General features: G+C 30.9%; 3 protein-coding genes across 4 annotated transcripts in view; 2 read left to right on the top strand and 1 right to left on the bottom strand.

Annotated features, from left to right (window-relative positions):
• LOC126879158 (ankyrin-3-like) overlaps nucleotides 1-12,659 on the top strand; it is a 33,348-nt gene extending 20,689 nt beyond the window's left edge. Inside the window, exon 2 of one of the 2 annotated variants that reach the window (XM_050642156.1) lies at nucleotides 9,408-12,659. In XM_050642156.1, the coding sequence (XP_050498113.1) occupies nucleotides 9,422-10,720 (1,299 nt within the window). In that variant the 5' untranslated portion in view covers nucleotides 9,408-9,421 and the 3' untranslated portion in view covers nucleotides 10,721-12,659. The remainder of the gene's footprint in view (nucleotides 1-9,407) is intronic. The other variant, XM_050642154.1, reaches the window with a different exon arrangement.
• LOC126879156 (polyphosphoinositide phosphatase) overlaps nucleotides 1-15,063 on the bottom strand; it is a 101,574-nt gene extending 86,511 nt beyond the window's left edge. The window contains exon 1 of the mRNA XM_050642152.1: nucleotides 14,768-15,063. Coding sequence (XP_050498109.1) covers nucleotides 14,768-14,842 — 75 coding nt within the window. The 5' untranslated portion in view covers nucleotides 14,843-15,063. The remainder of the gene's footprint in view (nucleotides 1-14,767) is intronic.
• Nucleotides 15,064-15,544: 481 nt separating this feature from the next.
• LOC126879157 (ankyrin-1-like) lies at nucleotides 15,545-21,984 on the top strand. Its single transcript, XM_050642153.1, has 2 exons — nucleotides 15,545-15,690; nucleotides 20,256-21,984. The coding sequence occupies exon 2, from the start codon at nucleotides 20,269-20,271 to the stop codon at nucleotides 21,616-21,618; it is 1,350 nt and encodes a 449-aa protein (XP_050498110.1). The 5' UTR covers nucleotides 15,545-15,690; nucleotides 20,256-20,268; the 3' UTR covers nucleotides 21,619-21,984.
• The last annotated feature ends 1,059 nt before the right edge of the window (nucleotides 21,985-23,043 follow it).

Below are 23,043 nucleotides of genomic sequence, written 5' to 3'. Positions count from 1 at the left end.
GATGTGGAAACAGTGCTGCCGGAGACATTATTTTGTCTCATGTGAGAGTAAAGTCTCATAAACTCAGGTGGTACAAAGAAATATCTCATATCAGTGGCGGATCTAGACATTTGCTGTGGGAGGGGAAATTTGCCTTAGGGAAATTCAAATGAAACATCAACCAAAACATATAAAAAAGATCAACTAAAAGACATAAATATAATCTTATATGCATTAAGTTCCCTTAATTTTGCTAACTAGCGTGCTTATTGGGTGAATTTGCATGTTTGTGGATAAACGGACTCCTCAAATTTTGTAATCCATTTTAAAAATAGTTCTAGGCTACCTAGACACCTGAAATTTTCAGGATAGCTTAGAACTATCTAACAATGCAATATTTTACTGCTATTATACAGGGTGATTAATAATTAGTGGGGTGAAGCTCCGTAGATCCGTTATAGTAATGTATAGCGATAAAACTTAATAACAAAAATTGTAGCGAACTTTGAGCTTCACATTACAAAATTAGTTAGAATGTTACAGGGTGTTCGATAACATAGTGGCAGACCAAACTTATGTTTTTTTTAATAGAACACCCTGTATTTTATTTTATATTCGATATCTTCGTAACTTTTCGATTACAAAAATATAAAGGTTTGGTATGTTATACTGGGTATTTACAAAGTTATAACCAATTTTATATGAAAATCGTAACAAGTTTAACTACCTGTATAAATAAAAGCAAGCACAAGGTCAATGGTTTATTGACATCATATTTTTTTATTTATTGTCAAAATTTTCTTAAATGGTTGTTTTGCTAATTTTCTTTATATTGAATACAGGGTGAGCCAAAACGCAAGTACATTATTTTCTCAGTAGTTTTAAATAGAACAAACTGTATTTTATAACATTATCGAAAAGTACCATTACCATACTATAATTTTTGTATAACATTTCCTATGTGTAAATTTATTAGTTTTCGAGATATTTCCATTTTTCAGAGCAAAATTATTAATAATTACGGGTCTAAATCTTTCCAAATTTTAAGTAAGCCATGACTGAATAATTATCTAAAACTTACAATTTACGATTACTGATGATCAATCTGTAATCAAAGTTGGCTACAATTTTTGTTATTAACTTTTATTACTATCTATTACTTATAACGGATCTACAAAGTTTTACCCCACTGACCAATCACACTGTATGGATAAATCGATTTTTTTTAATTTCAAACTATTTTAAAAATGTGATTAATGTAATGATATTTTAAAGTACGTTAATAAATCGATATACATGATGGTGCCTCAGTGACATTAGACTGCAGATCGAGAGGTCCCCAGTTGGAACCCGGCTGTTGTGTATCTTTTTTTAATTGTTTTAATAAATAATTAAAAGTTTATATACTTAAAATTATATATACCATTTTAAACAACCGTGGTATTATAAAAAATACTATTTTATACTACATAGTGTAATTTTTGGAACCATAATTATAAATAACAGTTAATACACCTACTAAAAATTCATATTTTATAAGTTAATTATTCTTTCCGAACATGTTGTGTCCTATATGTACAATAACAAAACCGTAATATTATAAAAAGTACTTTTTTATTAGAGTGTAAATTTTGGAATTTTAAGCATGTTATCGTTAAATCGTTTATCGTTAAATTATTTTATATTCTTTCCTATAAATAATGAAAAGGTTTTACTATAAAAAGTTCTTTTTATAAAAGTGTAATTATTTAGTTATTTATTCAATGCTAATTTATAATCTACTTCAATAAAGTAATAAGTAAATATGATGTAAGTGTTTAGCTTGTGGTAGATTTCGTCCATTGCCGACTCTCTGGAATTCACCTAGCAGCTAGGTCTTCTGGCCAAAGTCTTTTTAGGAGTCTGTCTGCCCCACAGTTCGAAACACATCTGAAAAAAATTTCTCATGGGACAAAAATCTCAAGTGATTCTAGTCTCCTTGTGGCCAGTTGTCTCCCTGTGGAAGAAGTTATAGTATTAGACACTTTGATATTTTATTGTTAGATCTCTTTGACAATTTTTGTAAAGCGGTTTATTTGATGTCTGGGTTGTTGTTATGCAATAGTATAATTATATATGTACCTACTAGGTCTGGATCCCGCGTATGAAAAAAAAGTTGATTAATAGCAAGCTGAAAATTTGTTAATAGCTTAAAGGTGTCTAGTCGGACAAACTTTGATATATAAGAACACTTGGAACAGGGGAAGTTTTAATTGTGGAATAGGTTAAAAATTTGGAACGGTCAGACCACGAAAACGGCGCATGTATTTTGTCCGACAGAACAGATTTAAACTCTTCGAACAGAGATTAAACTCTCATGCGAAAATCAGACTGCTATTTATCACCAAATGGGCGTTTTAATGAGTGGAACATGTAGAATATGTCAAATGACAGGAATTATGACAGGTGATAAATAGCAGTCTGATTTTTGCATGAGAATTTAATCTCTGTTTGGAGAGTTTAAGTCTGTTCTGTCGGAAAAAATAAATATGCCGTTTTCGTGGTGTGACCGTTCCTAAGTTTTAACCTGTTCCACAATTAAAACTGCCCCTGTTCCAGTGTTCCCATATATCAAAGTTTATCCGACTAGACAGCATTAAGCTATTAACAAATTTTCAGCTTGCTATTAATCAACTTTTTTTTCATACGCGGAATCCAGACCTATACGTTTAATTTTAGTGTAAGATAATTGTTGTATTTACATAAAAAGTTAATTGACTGAGATTTTACCTGCTTCATTTGGTATATTGAAAAGTCGATGTAATTATAACAAATAGTCCAAAAATTACAATCACTTCTGTGACTTTCTATTAGGCACATCAAAGAAACGTGAAACATTAAACGTGAAACATGAAACAAATAAATTGTAAAAAAAGTAACCGTTTCATGTAATATGCTAATCGATGAAACAAAAATAAAATTTGTATAGTCTTCAATGGATAGTGACGTGGTCGTTGCTGTCGGTGCCGCTCTTTAATTGCTTTTTAATATCAAATAAACGTGAAACATAAAACGTGAAACATGAAACAAATAAATTGTGAAGAACGAAACCGTTTCATGTTATATGGACCGCGTTATGTAATAACGGATTAACCGCCAAAAGTCCAAAATCGAGATATTAGAGCCATCTTGCAGCTAGGGTGCAAATCTATGTATAAAAATATGTTTTTTGTAAAAAAATTTAAAAAAAAGCTGTTTTTAAATGCCTGTATTAAGCGACATTTTTTATTTTATTAAAAAAAATCTCACACTAGGATTTGTAATATCGAACTAAACGCCAATAATGGTACATAATCCATTGTCATAAACAAAAATCCGCATCTTTGTAAGTGTAATAACGAATCATGCGCCACGAATAGTCGGTTAATTCTTTATTACAAAACATAACATATTTACTAATGTTTAAGATATCGAATTAAAAGACATCCTTTGTCAGGTAACATCAGATTAAGCGCCAAATATGTCTCTTAATCCGGTATTCGGATCTTAACTCATGCATATCTTAAAAAATCATTAACGAATTAAGCGACATTTGATCGAATAACTTTTAAAATATAAATTATTTTTAAAAAATTTTAAACACATGTAAAAGTCTATTTACATTTGCATTAATATATTAAATATGAAACATGTCAGTACTATATTTTAGAAATAGTACCAAAAACAAATTTAAAATCTTTAAACCGATTTATCTCAAAACTACATTTTGGCGCTTAATCCGCTATTACATAACGCGGTCCATATAGTATATAGTGTAGGAAACAGAGGTTGAACTTCGCAAATAAGTCCGGTTTTATTTTTTTTTTCTAGTACATCAATGGGTGCTTTTAATGGGACTAACTTTTTCTTAAAAGATTTCGCTCCGGAACACCCATTTTCACCCCTTTAAAGGGGGTAGTTTGTGATTTTTGCGAAACGTAGCCCTTCCTGTACGTTATTGCAAAAAATTCCTTAATAGAAATATGAAGAGGACTATATTATTTCCTACAATTTATTCCGCGACAGCATATATCTATCACACACCGTGGAGCGGAGGTGGCGCTCCAAGCTTGATAAGTTTTTAAAAAAGATGTTTAAAAAAATATTTTTCCCTAACCGTAATGGGAATCAAGAAGTAACCCAGCGGCAATTAATCACAAATAAATGTCTGTATAGACATTTTTTTGTATAGGTATAGGTTTCATTTAAGGGCAATAATTGTCCATTTTTTAATTACAGGGTGTTACATTTTAAAAAGCCCCTTTTTATATATACCATCTGAACCGCTTTTGCTAGCGTAAAAAGACTTTCAGCGATTACTCATGTACAAGTATTATTTACAAATTTGTATAATTCACCTCCACGTTTTCCCCGAAACCACTCCAAAAAAAAGGAAAATTAATAAAGAAAATATGCAAAAATTGACTCTTGGCCACCACTGTGGCTTTAAGGTGCAAAGAAATAAAATATGTATAGGTCATAATATGCAGCAAACAATGTGTTCTTTTATTTGTCATAAGTTATTTTATTAATAAAATGAATAGGTGACGAAAAAAAAAACAAAACTGGAGCCCGTTAAAGCATTTCTGAGGTTTGCGTCGCCACTGTGCCGTAACGGTTGTTTATACGAAAAAAATGCATAGGACCTTATTTATAGAGCAAATAGTGGTCTTTAATTCTGTATAAGCGTTATTTCAAAAAAATATATACACCAAGAGAACAATTTCTTTTCTCCTAAAACACCGATTTCTTTGAGCAATATTTCTTAAAAGTTAACATATCCTATTAACTTAAACATACCGGTTAACATATAAAGAAACGAGTTTTTTAAACACAACTCAATAATTTCTTACAGATAATTTCTTCAATACTAAGAAATGCATTAATGGTTACATTTAATTTTCTTATCCTAAAGTTTTTATTTCTTAAATTGAAAACTACAAATATTTTGCAGTATAAGAAATATAATGTTAAGTTAATCCATATTTATATTTGTGAACAAGAAATTTTCTTGCAATCAAATAAATATTTTAAACCACAAGAAATAATTCTTCAGAAATACCCTCTGTAGTAACTGTGGCTATAAAATAAAAACTTTGTCATTAATGCCGAAATGTTACTTGCAAAGAGATTTTCTTCCACAAAAGAATTGCGCAGATTAACTATTTATGGTTTAGTCGTCAGTGTTTGTCAAGATGGCGTGATATGTTCATGTTCATATAGACGGATGTCGGATTTATTGGTGTACTTTAAAAATTAACGGATATTTTGAAGGTACGTACATATATAGGTATTAAATAAAAGTAAATTGAGTAATTTAAGATGTAATAATAATATTGTTGCGTATCCGAATGGTTAAAAAAGAAACATAATAATATCTTTATATGCTTTTTGGGTATAATGATGGACGACTCTGAAATAAAGGAGCTTATTATTCTAACTGGAAAATATGCCACAATTTAAAGCTGGGACAGAATGATATAATATATAGCTTCAGGACAATATTAAGAAAGGAGTTATTAACCAACTGCGGGGCCTTCCAGAAATGGTAGAACTTCATACATGTAAGTACCTTTTTAAAAATGTGTATACTTATGTATCAACTATAATAGGTTTCTTGAATGTATCGTCTTCTATAAAAATATACAATACAACGCTATATCAAACATGGCGGGTGCAACGCTGACGATTTTTTCTGTTAATTTATTTGAGATAAAGAAATCAGTTAGTCTAAAATAAATATATGTTTATGGTTAAGAAATGTTATTGCCGAAAACCGTGAATTAGTTAATATGTATTAAATGACTTAGATGTAAACTAATAATACTTTACCGTAATAAAATTTCTTAATGATTAGGTATGCTGTCTCTTAGATTATAAAAATTAAGAAAATTACATATTATTATGTCTGCTTCAATGTTTTACATTGGTTGTATTTTCCCTCTTGTTTTAGCTAAACAATGTTTATTGTGTGACTTAATATTATACAGATAAATAATTAATATTTAATTAACAAAAATAAATAAAAACAAAGATGTGTAGGTTAAATAATGCCATGTTTGAACTAAATATGATTGATTATTATTAGTATTAATAGTTCTTATGTGGGGCCGTGTATTTGTTTTCTTTTGTATTTCCTAAATTTGTCAAAATAAATATCTATATCTTTATAAAAAAAAATTATTAAAGTAAGTTTACTCTTTCTACATAACGATTTTGTTTTAGTGAATTGCTGATATACAAAGTGCTATTAACAAAAGAAGGAAAATTTGAGGAAGTTGGATTTGCCTCTCCATCCTTTTATTGTTGTGTAGAAGCCAGTGGTTTAAGAGTGGAGAAAATATTTGTATGTAATAATAACGTTTTATATCTTGTTTTATTAATAAATAATGATTTTACCTTAACATAATGATTTATTTCGCTGTATGTAATATGACTTTATTTTCAAGAAATATTAACTTAACTCTAAATATACGTTTATCTCTGCGAAATATATTTCTTAACATTAAATAAATAAATTATTAATAGTAAAATAATAATATTCCTTACTAAGAAATATTATTGCTCAGAAAGAATAGTTTTCTAATGTGTAGAAAATATATTTTTATGACTAATAAAATTAATTAACATCAAGTGTAATTTCTTTCTGAAAAATGGGTTTGAAGTTTGCCAGAAAGTGATAGTTCAATCATGTTTAAGATATATTTCTTTGGCTATAGTAGAATTTATTTGAAATATTTTAGAAAATTATATCTTACATACAAAGATATATTTCTTAGGCAATATGCCAAGTCGATCTTTCTTAAATATTAATAAAGTTTCTTTATGTCAATAATTTTTTTCTCTCGGTGTAGGTAATGAGAAAATCGTAAAAACGGGACGAGTTGAGTTCACTCCCAAAATATGAATATTGCATGACTACGTAAAAGCGTTGATTGAAATATTAATATGATACATCAATCAACGGTAAAAGGTAATGTTTGAATTCACTCCCAGGCGATTTTAAGCCGTCATTAATATAAGTAATTATTATACCTTAAAATCTGGACACTGTTGACAAATCATTCGTTTAAAAGTATATTTCATATTAGACGTTCTTGCACATCTACATCTAATTGGGATGATTTTTAAAAATGCAACTTGGTAATAATTCAAGAAAACAAAGTTTCATTGTTATGTTCTTGTTAATATTTGGTCACTAAGTTTCATTGAATACATACATTAGAGTAAATATGAAATTGCTATAACTGCCCGCTTACTGTTTTTACAATATATTTGACATATTTTTTATAAATTCAAAATTGGTAAGGCCGTTATCATTGTATAACTAGCCGTTATTTTGTAGTTATTTCAAATTATTATCTTTAAGTTTTCCTCAATAGTATCACTTTTCTATCGTACACTTTCACAACGGTGTCTATACTTTGAAGTTTGATATAAGTATCTAATTGAAAATCTTGAAGAACATAAATAAACTGGTTAAAATTTGGATGTGTTGTATAATGAAGCATTATAGCGAGAATGAAAAGACATGCATTTGTTGTCCTTTGTAAAGACGAAGAATTTTCAGCCCATATGTGAGGAGGAAATGTTGATGTTTCTTCAATATAGGTTTCAACGAAATAGTCACTAAACTTAACCACTCTTTCATCTTCTGGTTGAATTGCAACAAGATATATGGCAAAGCAATCCCCAACGTCCTCTGCTTTGAGAAATGGTAAACCAAATATATAAGTTATATATTTAGTTATATCTGTTTCTGCACCGTTTTTTAACTGATATTCGTGGGAAAGTTCCAACCGTTAAATTTATCTATACCAACTTTGACTCAAGTGAAACAGGCATCCCTTAAGTTTAGTGTCTGGAAAAACTTCTCGAATTGCTTTACGATAAAAATGTTATTTGGCAACAATGTTTAATTTTCAGAAAAATAATATCTTTAAATCATACTTTATTGTAAAATCGCTCGGGAGTGAATTCGAATAATGCCGGGAGTGAACTCGACTAAGAAAATAACTATCTGCTCAAGACGGGAGTGAACTCAATAGTGCCCGTAAAAACATGCTCGCCAAACTTATTTTCAGGGATAGGGGTAGTTTCCGCAGGGATGTTGTAATAACCATAATATATAATATGTACTTATAAAAAACGCTACTGATGGAGTAGGATTTTTCCCTACCCCCTTTAAAGGAATGAAAATGGGTGTTTCGGCGCAAATCTTTTAAAAAAAGTTAGTCTCATAATAAGCACCCCTTGACCCTTGATATACCAGAAAAAATAAATAAAACCCGACGTGTCGAGTTTGCGAAGTTTAACCTCTGTTTCCTACATTAATATACTAATCAAAGACAAAAAAATAAAATATATATAGTAAATAATCGAAAGTGATGATGACGAGGTCGTTGCTGTTGTGGCAACTCTTTTATTACTGTCCAAAAATCATAACCATAGTACATAATATTTGGTTGCAAACGAATTAAATAATCATCTTGCTAAATTTCAATCATTTTATAGAATGAGTATTCAAACATTTACATTGTTTTATTGTGGGTCATGGTTAAAAAAAATCGATATTTTCTTGTTATTGTCTATTCGAGTACCACTCCAGGTTATAATTGTACAACTTTTCGTTCTGCTCCACCACAGAAAACAATACAATATTAAATTCTAAGGCAAGCCGCACACCAACGAAACATGAAACGTAAAACACGTTTCATGAAAATAAAACACGGCTAAACAAATCTTGAAGTCCGCCTACCAATGAAACGACTGTGATTCATGCTCATAAAACATTTTTATTTTCGGAGAGTTTCATAAATGGCCGGACGTTTATTTATTTAGCAGTGTTTTATTTCCATGAAACGTGATTTACGTTTCATGTTTCTTTGATGTCGGCATTCATTTTCCGCACGTAGTTAATTATTCAAAACAATGAAACTGATATCGAAAAATAGAACACGTCCTATTTCATGAAACACGTTTCAAGAAGATAAAAATGTTTCATGGGCATGAATCACACTCGTTTCATAGATATGCGGACGTCTATTTGTTTAGCAGTGTTTCATTTCCATGAAATGTGTTTCACGGTTCACGATTCTTTGGTGTGTGCCTTCCGAAGATAAAAATGTTTCAACGCATATTATACCATTTTTATTCAGTTACAATGCGTAGCCATAACTGTCTTAAATTTTACTTAGTTCAGAGAGCGCAACCAGCACTATTATCGACGATTTCGCCACTTTTTAGTGGCTCCTCAGAGAATGCATGGGCCTCTGCCCTAAGTTTAAATTTTCTACTCTATTAGTCCCCGCATTGCAACTGACGTAACTAGACACATCTTATTATCTTTAAATTTAATCTACTAACTCATTTCAGTGGTACTATGCTAATATTTAACTAAACATTTTTAGGTACAAAACCAATAATGGATATTAACAGTGATCAACTGACTGTGGCAATACGCCGTAATGACTATACCGAAGTTGCAAATTTGTTAGACAAAGGCCTAGATGTAAATGGTGTAAATTCCGAGGGATATAGACCTTTGCACGAAGCTGTAAAAGGCGAATATTTAGATATAGTGGAATTGTTATTAAAAAGATCAGCCAACGTGAACTTGTTTACTACACGGTTCATGATTACGCCTCTACATCTAGCAGTCATATGGGGTCATCTTGAAGTGGTAAAATTATTGATCACATATGGTGCATCGTTAGAAACGAAATGCGATATTGGTTTACCACCAGAGATCAGGTCAGGAATAAGTTATACTTATTATGATCGTAGCTGCATCAGTGATATTCTCAAATGTGAGCGGTTTTACGTTGATGGTCAGGGTAACTTTACAACACCTCTAACATTAGCCGCGGATTGTGACAACATAGAAGTTGTGAAGTTATTAATCGAATACGGAGCTGATGTGAACAACACCAATAGTGATGGCTGTACTGTTTTACATACATTTTCCGGATATGGTGATGAAGAAATAGTTAGCCTCTTGCTTCAAAAAGAGTCAAACCTCGAGGCTAGAATTAATTTATGTGGTAGTACTCCCTTACATTTAGCCACGCGTAATATTGAAAATAATGTTATTGATCTTTTAGTGCATGCAGGAGCTGATGTAACGGCAAAAGACAAAAATGGCCAAACACCATTGGATATTGCTTGTGACATTATTATCAATATGGATGATTGTATATTTCCATTGGACAGTCCCTTTTCTTTTTATTACACAAAAATATTTGATTATAAAGCGGAACTTTTAATAAAATTTATGTTGTTGGTTAGTAAGGATATAGAAATGCCAAACATCGAATACACGGCACATGAATTCTGTCATGAACTTAAAAGAAAATATCAAGAAAATATCGAACAAATGGAAGCCTGTCTTATAGAAAATACCACAGTTTCTGTATATACCTTTCTGCAGGCATTATATTATAACAAAAAGAAACTACTAACGTTCCTATACAACCAACAACTACGTCAAGAAGTGAAACATATTGATAAATATATTAGTAAATATGAGAAGTATTCAAGCATTGCACCAATGGTCATGAAGAAAGTTCAAGAGAGTGTAACAAGATTGGATTTGTTGGAAGCGGCCGATATTGCAATGGAAATGATTGCCCCTAACCTAGTATTGGATTGTCGACGAATAATTTTAAATTATTTAAGTAATTATGATCTTTACAGTCTCACAGAATCTGTAAAATGTCTTTGATGTCTTGCTTTTCTTTTAGTTTGGTTTTCTTTTAAAAAATCATTAACATTTTGTATACACATTTTTTAAATATAAAGTTTTCTAAATTGAATCGGTTGTTTCAGAATCCCATGATGTCCAAAAAATCGATTTTCGTTTTTTTTTGTATTTTTACTACCCTTAGACACAGAGTCATATATTTCAAGAAAAACCCGATCCAATTTAACATTCTAAATGAACCTAAATAGTGGAGAAAATTTTTCTGTATCAATAGAAACACAGCAACCCCGAAATGTTTTTATGCTTTTCCACAACTTGTTTGCTTTTCCACAAGCTTTTTTGAACATGTCGGTTTATGAAATGACTGATTCAATTGATGGTGTGAGGCTTACCTTACTGACCCCAAACTAAATAAAAATACAGATACGGAAAAAATTTATGGTAGGTATTGCAACATTAGCGAGATATATATAGCTGAAAGAATATTATATCTTATAGAATAGGTATAGCTTAAAGACGAAATACAGGAACCGCTTGGCAAAAGACACTTAGGGGAGAGTTGGATAAAACGGGATAGTCGGATAAAACGGGATACCTAGCCTAGAGACCCAACTAGTGGTGCTATCAATCGAACAACGACAAAAACTTGTTATCAGTCGTCATTTTAACATTCTCAGTTCGTTTTACCTCGATGCCACTATTTGATGAAAAGTTGTTGTGTTTAGAATTGTTTGACTCTATTTTTTTGATACTTTGTACTTTTAAGTGCGTTGTTTTCTACATTATACTGCCTACATATATAAAAATATAATTCCGGTGACTATTACATTTAATTAAGCAGTCATTAACGAATGTTCTCATGTGTAGTCTACCTAATTTTACCTTCACATTTAGGCAGCAGCCATTTTTGTTTTGAAAAATGTCTGAGTTTGACAAAACGGGACACTATAAATTGGATAAAATGGGATACAGTTTCATATGTCCCGTTTTATCTACCTATTTATTTGTTGGCCTATTAATTTTTTAAATAGAGATATGAAGCGTTTTCTCATACCGCAGAGAAGAACAACATATTTTTATGTGACTTTTGTTCTGATATACGTACCTAGTCCTAAATAATAATCTTATAAAAGGCCTTATTTCCCATTTTGCCATAAAACATAAAAAAACCGCCTATTTTTAAGTTTCTGACTACTGAAGATATTATTCTTTCAAGAGTAAATTTTACTATACAGTTTAATGTCTACTTAATTTGGGCATAAATTAAGTTTTAGATAATTTTATACAAAAAATTAAATATTATAAACCTATCCCGTTTTATCCAACTGTGGTTGGGTAAAACGGGATGTGTAGGACTTTAATAAATATTTTTTTTACTATTTTCCAGTTATTAAAAATAGCTAAAGATATATGTGTTTTGTGTGCTGCAATAAATGTTATACCTATAAAAAATAATATTATGATAATTTCTAACATATTTTCCGTAGTAAAAGTAAACAAGAATGGTATCCCGTTTTGTCCAACTCTCCCCTATATGTGTCCATCCCAATCAGTTTATCTTCAAAATAGTTGTGTAAATTTTACACCTTCAGAAATAATGGTTACAACTGTTATACAATCAAGAAGCTGATGATGACACTAAGTTGAGTTCACATTAACTGAATAGCAAATATTTTTTTACTTAAGTTTTTTTCTTTTAAATAATTAGTTTGTTTATTTGCCGTTGTTTCTTTCTTTTGGAAAAAATTAAATACATTACTTTTTCTACTGCGTTATAAATATAATTGTTACTTTCTTGTTCAATAGAATATAATACCTACATTTATATCTACATTTATACCTACATTTAATACCTACATTTATATCTAATACCTACGTTTATCTAATTTTAAATATATTACGTTAAGTCAACCTCCTTTCATTGTATATTCGTTTTATATCAATAAAGTATTTTGTATACCTATGTGTGTTTTATCTTATCAAATCTGCTACTCGCCAGCCACCGACAAAACTATATTGCTATTCTCAGATCTGTCGAATAGTTACCACATTAAAAATATTAAAAAAAATACTCCATTCTATTTACAAACGATTGTTTTTTAGCCATTTATAAACACACGAGGAAGCATGTCTAAAGTCAAAGGCACACAGTCAAATATTTGAGCAAATTAGTTTGATCCATACAATATCGTCAACTTAGTACTATAACTTGAAATGTTCAAAATTGGAGTTTTTGAGGTAACTAGTTCACAAGATGTATTTTATGTGCCTCCATGTTGTACAAAGACTTGATAATTCGCTCCAAACAGGTTAAACCTTTGTGAAAGGAGTTTTTTTGTTTATATTAGATGGTGAATAATTTGTTTTTAGGACATAGGGCTTTTCATTCACAGTCATTTGTTTTGAGCTTCTGTCATATGTTGTATAATCCGTGTGTATTAATATTATACACAGATTATACAACATATGACAGAAGCTCGAAACAAATGACAATCAATGAAAAGCCCTATATCGTCGCCTTAGTACTATAACTTGTTAACTCTGATGTCCAGTTGCACCAACAAATGATTTTTTTATTTAGATAACCCGTTTATTTTAAAATTTAATAATTCTCAAAAAGCTGTCAATTAAAAACAGAAATTTTAAGGATTCTCCCGAAAAACTTTAAATTTTTTGCCATCAAATATAATAACAGTACGCTTTTCTTTTCGTTCGAAAAAGGTTAAAATTTAATATTTTTTGGGTGAATCCTTAAAATTTCTGTTTATAATTTGACAGTTTTTTGACAATTATATTTTAAAATAAACGGGCAATCCAAATCAATCGTTTATTTAGTTGATAAAACTCAAATGCTCCTAATATTCAGTGCTAAAACTTGACAAGATGAGTTATCAAGTTATTGTTTAATCGTGAACGCCACATATGTACACTGAATGCTACAACGAGCTAACTCAAGTTATCTAGTTTTAGAATGTGTTTTTTCTGAAACCATTGAGCCTACCACGTAATTGCTATCTGTTGATTCATGTTAATGAAAAAATTCAAGAATTGTTAGCATGGCTCCATGCTAACAATTCTTGTTAGATCTGTCAATCTCCATGGCAGAGGGCTAATTGTCACCAAAATAATGCTTAAAATATTAGTTTTGTTAAAAAGTTGACTTAGATGCAACTTTGCATGACATGTGACATTACCAAATGTTAACATTATGGTAGTGCTAAAAGTTGATAACTTTACTTTTTCATGTTATTTTCCATACTGGAAAACGAATTTGCATCGTATTCCTAAATAGATCAGTAGCCAAAAAGTTAAGAAAGAGTATTTTAGAGTTCCAGAGTGAATTCCGTATTTACCGACATCATGGTAGCAGCACAAATATCTTTAAAATCTTTAAACCCGTTTATCCCAGAACTACTAATTTCGAGTTATCAAGTTATAGTATTAAGGTGACGATATAAAAGATTTTAAGATGAAGAATGAAGGGAGACATGTGATCTGCTGAGAAGAATAAGTTTAGGTTGGGCTGCTGCATTCAGAAAATGAGAGACATGTTTAACAAATGTCCCAATCCGTTTAAACAATGTGTTCTACAGGTTGTCACAACAGCGGATAAATTGAGAAGGACACAATGTAAAATGAAGAGATCTAGATTAGAATAAGCTTAAGAAATATACTAAGAACCAAGGAAGTTTGTAGACGATTAGGTGTCAAAGACATTATTGAACATATTAACGGGCAGAAATGGAGATGAAAGGGGCATGTTGCGAGAATGGTAGGGGGACAAAAAAATGCTTGAATGGAGACCATGGACAGACAAGCAAAACCAGAAAGAACCTCAACGTAATGGACCACCGACCTCAGAAGAATAATTGTGACCACTTGGATAGCAGAGGTGCAGAACAAAACAAGATGGAAATATCTGGAGGAGGCCTATGTTTAACAATGGACAAATCAGGGCTGATTCATGATGATGATGAATATTCCAGGTACAAAATAATTTTTCTATGTTGATTTTGAAAGTCTGTTTAAATTTATACTATTAAAATATCTGTATAAAAGAGGGCTTACCGCTTTGGTTTCATATAGAGCCATTCTCTGAATGGAATTTATAATGGGATAAAATACTGTTCGGCTGTTATCCATGTTGGGGGCCTTATTTAATAATACTACCAAAATTTCTTTGTTAATATAATCAATTCTGCATTTTGGATTTTATTTTGAATCCTGGACACAACTTATTGCATAAAAAAGGAGCATACCTCAAAATGTATTAACAAATAAAATATTTCCTATATTAAATATAATATATGTAATATGTTTATGTAAATTTTGACAAATAGTTAACCTCGAATACAAAGCTTTTATTTAGCTGTCACAATTGACAGTCATTTTTTTTCATACTTGTAGTGTGCTTGTATAACATAGCTTATATTATTAATGAAAGAAAATACCATTTTATAAATGCAATAGACACAATTGATTTGGTTTTATTCCAAATTGAAAATAAAATTTGACAACTGTCAGATTTAACTAAAATGTCACGTTAGAATAAATGTCATAAATGTGTATTATCACGGACTTACCTTTTTTTCTATAATTTGTGACGCACTGAAAAATGTTCATGAAAAGAATAGTAACTTGTTCATAGGAACAAGGTATGGTTTGTGGGAACAAGTAACGTCTTTAGCAGTAGGGATACCGGAGATATTTTGAATTAAATATGACTTTTATATTAAATTAATTATCACTCAAAAGAAAAAGAGGCCTACATTAATAATTTTGAACTGTATTTGAATTTCGCGCCAGTTTTGGTATAAACAAACAGTTGGTTTTGGTTCCGTAGTAGATCGCCGATCGGTACTTGTTGACTAACTTTTTACTTTTTTACTATTATTATTATTAAGTTTGTTTTTGTTGTTCTTGTTATCTTTTCTTATGGTTTTTTTGGAGCTCCCACTCTTTTTAATGCTTTTTTATTTATTGTCTTCAAGGTACGTTATATAGATTTATTTTTATGTCATAGGCTGTTTCCGTTTTGAATCTTTGATTTGTAGGCTAGTTAATTCATAACCTCGAATACTTTTTCACTCAAAAGTTAAAAAAAAGCCCGAAAATCTAATAGAGCCGGGATAGGTGAAATTTGCTAATCATTTTAGGGACGGACGTTAAAAGTATGACTTAAAAGTATATGAGCACTATGCATGCCGTCACTTTTTAGTGGCACGTGCCCATAGATATAATAAGTTATTATTAATAACACGTAGATTGGGCCAGGCACATAGGCCGCTCTGTGCATCGAAGCATGATACTATAAATAACATATGTTATGTTAACATAACATGTTATTTATAGTATCATGCATCGAAGTGTAACACCGACATAGGATTGAGAGGTCTAGCCATCTTTGTCTGTCACATGCGCGTAATCGCTTGGTTAAAAGAGATAGATAGACCACCGATCGACTTTTTCCATGCTATTTTCGCGTTACTCTTTTTTGGTGAGTATGCCTTGTCTACGCTTATATGTCAATGCACATGCCTCGGACAGTCACGACAGTGGCGCATCAAACTTTCCACTTATGGACGGGATAAATAAATAATTAATAGGTACCCTCCCTCAATTCATTTTTTTTTCAATTTTGAAGTTCTATGTGATTAAAAAATTAGACTTAATTTTATATATATATATATATATATATATATATATATATATATATATATATATATATATATATATATATATATTACGCCCAATTTAACCCACCACCCCCTTCCCCACCATTAAAAACTTCATTTTTCGTTTTTTTTAAGCGGGATGCAATCAACATTCAAATTTCAAAAAATTCACACGCATATTTAAGGCTTTTGCAAAACATGTCTATGTTTATAGACCCGTAAGTTGGGTCTACATAATCTCAAAAAAAATTTTTTTGAAAAACATATAATTTTTTGTTGGAGATAGCTGCAGGTCTAATTTTTTTTATTTTGTATATTTTATCAAAAACTAGGTATATTTATAATGTTTTTCATATTTTTCTGTAAGGTTCGCCACCCTATTTTATAGACTTCAAAATAGATCAAATCAATGTTTTTTAGCGGTTATACGTAAATTGAAGTAACTGTATCCTTTTTAGAACATTCAAAAATGGAAGAAACACGTTCAATCCCCCTAAAAAATAGTTTTCCGAATTTTTGAAAGTGGCAAACTTTACGGAAAAATTTGAAAAAAAATTAGAAATATAGTGTTTGATGAAATACACAAAATTAAAAAGTAGACCTGCAAGCATCTCCAGAAAAAAGATAAGTATTTAAAGGTACGATTTTTCCAAAAAACAAAAAAAATTGCGGTTATGTAGGTACGCTCAACTTACGGAGCTATAAAAAATATACATGTTTTGTAAAAGCCTCAACTATGCGTGTGAATTTTTTGAGATTTTAAAATTGATTACATCCCACCTAAAAAAAAACGAAAAATGTAGTTTTTGACGATGTGGGAGGGGATGGTGGGTTAAAATTAAGCTGAGTCTTATTTTTAATCACATAGAACTAAAAAAATTATTTCTGGGTGTGAGGAAGGTACCCATTAATGTAGGTACTTATTTATCCAGTTCATAAGTGGAAAGTTCAGTGGCACATGCCAACTTAAACGTAAACTTAAAAAGAAAAACAACAGGAAACCTTTTTTTAAACACTTTAAAAAAGTTGTAATGAGTTTTTCCTAAAAAGTGCTTCATTTTTTGGTTATTTCACGTTGAAATATTCGATTTGGAATTTGACAAATATGAACTTATTTTTCATTAGCTACAACTCTACTTCTACTGCGTCTCTAACAACACAAAACATTCCAGGAATGTACTATTAATGTTTGAATGTCCTGGACATTCAAGGAACATTCGGTGAATATCTGATTACATTATTGGTGGAATGTTACCACAAGACATTCTACGAACATACTACCAATGTCCTATATTTTAAGAGAGGCCATTTACTATTCAATTTGCGTTCATTTTCAAATTTGCCGCGCGTGTATCTATATTAGGGTTGTGTGGTCTCGTGGTCATCACATATCATGATAACCTAAAAATTTCTGATTGGAAAATGCATAGATAATGAATAAAGAATATTGGGAAAATGAAAATTAGTGGCTTTTTTTGCTCATAGCCATAGCCACCTTTACTTTACAAGCCATGAAGTTGAAACTTGGCAACATCTAAGCGTAGACCGGTTAATTCTGACAGTTCTCATTTATTTTTAAATGTTTTTAAATAATATTCACTGTATTTACAGAAAAACTCAAACATTTTACAATATTTCGTGCTCCAAATTATAAAGAATATTAAAAGGTATGTATTAAGATGATTTTAGTTCAATATAATATATTTTTATATACTATATTTTATAGTATAATATATTTTTATATAAACTTACGTGCATATAGAAATGCGTCCACTTAAAATTTTTGTCATTTTTGATGTCTTATATTTACTAAACCTGTTGGCCGATTCAAGTGATTTTTTTAATATGTTATAGCCTGATTCTTTAACAAAATATGCTGTAATAATATTGTTGCTAAGCAGTTAATTCTAAACCCCAACACTTCACATCAAACCATGTGAGAAATTGTTGTTATAGTTATTTCTAGCGATATTTGTATATAATTTAAAATAAGATATTATTTATTTAAAATAAAGTACTTTACACATATTCTTGTTATTGATTATTTTTTGTATAATAATAATAATATATTAAAACCCAACTATAGACTCTGGTTTTCTTAATAACATTCTGTTTTTTTTTTATTATTTCGTTTATGTTGGATAATAAAAAAAATTAGCTACTTTAACAACTAGATTTTTGTTCTTTATCAATTCAGGGTGTTTCTAAATAAGTGCGAAAAACTTTAAAGGGAAAGGAACAAAATGCAAAATTTTGACGCCTGTCAAAATTTTCGGTGTATTTTAAATGCAATCATTTTTTTCGAATCCTGAGAAAACTAATAAGTATTTTTGAAAAATTTAAACGCTGAATGAAATATTACTTTATTACCGAGGGCCGAAAGTCCCTTAGAATGAATGAAAAGTTGTTTTTGAATGACATATTTGAAACTAAAAATCACACTAAATTTTCTTAATTTTTCGCCCCTGTAACTTATTATAATAAACATAGAAGTTTTCAGGGACTTTCGGCCCTCGGTCCTAACGTAATCTTTCATTCTGCGTTTAAATTTTTGAAAAATACTCATTAGTTTTCTTAGGATTCGAAAGAAATTAATCCCATGTATATTCTTGTTATTGGTTTTTTTTTGTATAATAAACGTTACTTACAAGGAAGTACTTTTAATTTTATTTTGTACAAACTTCTAATTAATAATATTTTCTTGTTCGACTCAAAAAATACTATAAATTTTACCAGAATTTCTACTTTAAAATTGTGTTTTCATAAGCGGTAGTCCGAAAGTCGGACTACGCACGTCATCAATTGCGATGTTGCCTTTTTCTCTTCATGGCTTGTTAAGTAAAGGTGGCTATGTCATAGCACATACCCCCTAGTAGTGCAAGTACCGTGTTAACATCTGAGGAGAGAGTTTCGGCGCCATCTGTCGGTTGTGCCCAGCAGCCGGCGGGAAATTCAAAAAATTTCTTTTTAACTGCCTTGTCCGTTGCGAACGTTGGCATAAAATCGCGACTCGGTTGCAGGTTAATGTTATCAATTTTAAATCTGGATTAAATTGAAAAGACTTTTAAAAAGTATTTGAAAATTTTGAAAGGCGAAGGCGTAAGCACGCTGGGGATATTAGTAGGCTTGTCACCACTTTTTAAAATGGTTACAATTGTACAAATGTAGTCATTTTCTTTAATTTTCATTGAGTAACGCTTTTTAAATGGATTAATGACAGAACCCTCTTTCTACGATTCTGTTGTTAACATTTTTCCAGATAAAATAAACAAAAACTTATATTTGCGAGGTTCTTTTAAACAAGATTTTTTACATCTGGGTTTGGTACCACTTTAGAAAAAGTCACGCGTCGCCACTGTGCAATAGTATAATTATATACCTACGTTTAATTTTGGTGTAAGATAATTGTTGTATTTACATAAAAATTTGGTTGACTGAGATTTTATCTGCTTCATTTGATATATTGAAAAGTCGATGTAATTATAACAAATAGTCCAAAAATTACAATCACTTCTGCGACTTTCTATTAGAGTTTGCTTATGGAGATAATAATATGTATGTCTATAAAATTTGTAGACACATTATTATAAAGTAAAAATGTACCTATACCATTTTTATTCAGTTACAATGCGTAGCCATAACTGTCTTAATTTTTACTTAGTTCAGAGAGCGCAACCAGGACTCTTATCGATGATTTCGCCACTTTTTAGTGGCTCCTCAGAAAATGCATAGGTTGCTACTTCTGCCCTAAGTTTAAATTTTCGACTCTATTAGTCCCCGCAATCGTCACTGACGTGATTAGACACATATTATTATTTTTAGATTTAATCTACTAACTCATTTCAGTGGTACTACGCTAATATTTAACTAAACATTTTTAGGTAGAAACCAATAATGGATATTAACAGTGATCAACTGACTGTGGCAATACGCTGTAATAACTATACCGAAGTTGCAAGTTTATTAGACAAAGGCCTAGACGTCAACGGTGTAGATTCCGAGGGATATAGACCTTTGCATGAAGCTGTTAAACGCGGATATTTAGATATAGTGGAATTGTTATTGAAAAGATCAGCCAACGTAAACTTGTCTACTTCACGGTTTCTAACTACGCCCCTACATCTAGCAGCTATATTTGGTCATCTGGAAGTGGTAAAATTATTGATCACATATGGTGCATCGTTAGAAACGAAATGTGATATTGGTTTACCAGCAGACTATAGGTCAGAATTAAGTTATGTTGATCGTGACCACGCAAGTTATATTATACAAAATGCATGGGACTTCGATATTCAGGGTAACTTTACAACACCTCTAACATTAGCCGCGGATTGTGGCAACACAGAAGTTGTCAAGTTATTAATAGAACGCGGAGCTGACGTGAATAAAAGTAATGATGATGGCTGTAATGTTTTACATATAGCTTCCGGATATGGTGATGTAGAAATAGTTAGCCTCTTGCTTCAAAAAGAGTCAAACCTCGAGGCTAGAATTAATTTATGTGGTAGTACTCCTTTACATTTAGCCTTGGATACTAATAAACGTATAGTTATTGATCTTTTATTGCATGCAGGAGCTGATGTAATGGCAAAAGACAGAAGTGGCCGAAGACCACTGGATATTGTCTGTGACATTATTAACAGTTTGGAGAGAGAAACTTACCTCAGAGATAATTTTTACGACGACGAATTATACTACTCAGCAATATATGACATGCACAGCTGTAAGTATAAAGCGAAACGTTTAATACAATTTATGTTGTTAGTTAGTAAGGATATAGAAATAAAAAAACACGAAGACTGGGCAGGTGATTTCGGATTCGAGCGCGAATCGACATATTATACATTCTGTCATAAACATAAAAGAAAATATCAAAAAAATATCAAACAAATGGAAGCCTGTCTGATAAAAAATACCACAGTTTCGGTATATACCTTTCTGCAGGCCTTATATTATAACAAAAAGAACCTCTTAACGTTCCTATATAACCAACAACTACGTCAAGAAGTTAAAAATATTGATAAATATATTAGTAAATATAAGGAGTATTCAAGCATTGCACCAATGGTCATGAAGAAAGTACAAGAGAGTGTAAGAAGATTGGATTTGCTGGAAGCGGCCTCTACTGCAATGGAAATAATTGCCCCTAACCTAGTATTGGATTGTCGACGAATAATTTTAAATTATTTAAGTAATGGCGATCTTCACAGTCTCACAGAATCTGTAAGTTTTCCAAATTATTGATGTGACGGTTTCTCGTGATTTTTGTTGTATGTATGTTTAATTTCTGTTCGCGGTCTTATGTAAGATTCCTATAATTTCTTATAATTCCTATATTTTGAAATACCTCAGAAAATATTTTGTTAAAATATAGTTATATAAGTATTATGTTAGGTTAACTTCCACTCTTTCAGTAGGTTTGTTCCAACACAACGAAAACCGTTATGAAACGATCACTAAACTGCGAGCAGATAGCAAAATAATACGTTCCATGGATTATTTTGTTTACTGCGCAGTTTCGTAATCGTTTCCATGACGGTTTTTCGTTGTGTTGGAAACCTAGAGTGTATTCTTTTTATATCAATAAAATATTTTGTATACATACTGTAACTGTATATTTTTTTTCAAACCAAAAACAAGAAAATGCGAATATATAATACAGAATACCGTATGATAAGCCTGATGAGTCATCTAAAATATTGTTCCTAATGATAATCCATAAAGGAATTTACAAGCTGTGTGAAATGATACAAGGCAGGTGGGTGGCAGTTTTAACATTCCTCAAATAAATATTTTATTTGTTTTCTGGCAGCAGGAAATTACATTTTCTTCTTCTTCTTTCTCGAAACTCCTTGTGCCCCTCAGGGGCGTCGGATGTTTTATTCATCTTCTATCCATCTCTTCCATTTCTTGCGGTCCTTTGCTAACTCTTTCATTTGTTGATCTTTTTCCTGTCCAATTTCTATAATCTGATCGATCCATCTCTTCCTTGGCCTCTCTTTCCTTCTTTTACCATATCTTTTCGATTCCATCACCTGCTTTGGTAGTCTTCCCTGGTCCATTCTGTTAATGTGTCCATACCATTTTAATTTTTTTTTTGTATCTTGCTTATTATCGATTCCTGTTTCAGTCTTTGTCTATCTTCATTTCTTATTCTGTCCAATTTCGTTTTTCCTGCTATTTTTCTTAGCTTTGCATTGTTTACCCATGTCTCACTTGCATATATTAAAGTTGGCACAGAGATTGCGTTGTATACCTTCAGTTTTATTTCCATATCTATTTCTTCCTTTCCAAATATTGTTTTACTTAGTGCATAGTAGATCTGTATGAGATTTCTTGATATATCTTTCCATCCTCTGATATTATTACTCCAAGGTATTCAAACGTCGAGACTGTTTCTATTATTTCGTTTTTGCACCTAAATATCGTTTGGTTTATTTCTTCCCATTTCTTTTGGGTTACTATCATGGTCTTCGTTTTCTTTACATTTACCTCCATTTTCAAATTTTGTATTTCCTCCACCCATATATTGATTAATTTTTGCATTTTCTCTTTATTGTCTGCTATTATTACTAAGTCATCTGCATATAGTAATCCCTCCATTCTCACTGGTACTAAATTCCTGTACCCTATTATTGACTGTAATTGCCTTGACCTTCTTTTAGCGCT

This window comes from Diabrotica virgifera, chromosome 1, assembly GCF_917563875.1.
Source record: "Diabrotica virgifera virgifera chromosome 1, PGI_DIABVI_V3a".
NCBI lineage: Eukaryota > Metazoa > Arthropoda > Insecta > Coleoptera > Chrysomelidae > Diabrotica > Diabrotica virgifera.
The sequence above is the reverse complement of the archived record's forward strand: the minus strand, read 5'-3'. Positions and strand labels throughout refer to the sequence as shown.

What these genes read in the sequence shown, in the direction of transcription:
- LOC126879157 (XM_050642153.1), top strand. Translation starts at nt 20,269, where the DNA reads ATGGATATTAACAGTGATCAACTGACTGTGGCAATACGCTGTAATAAC.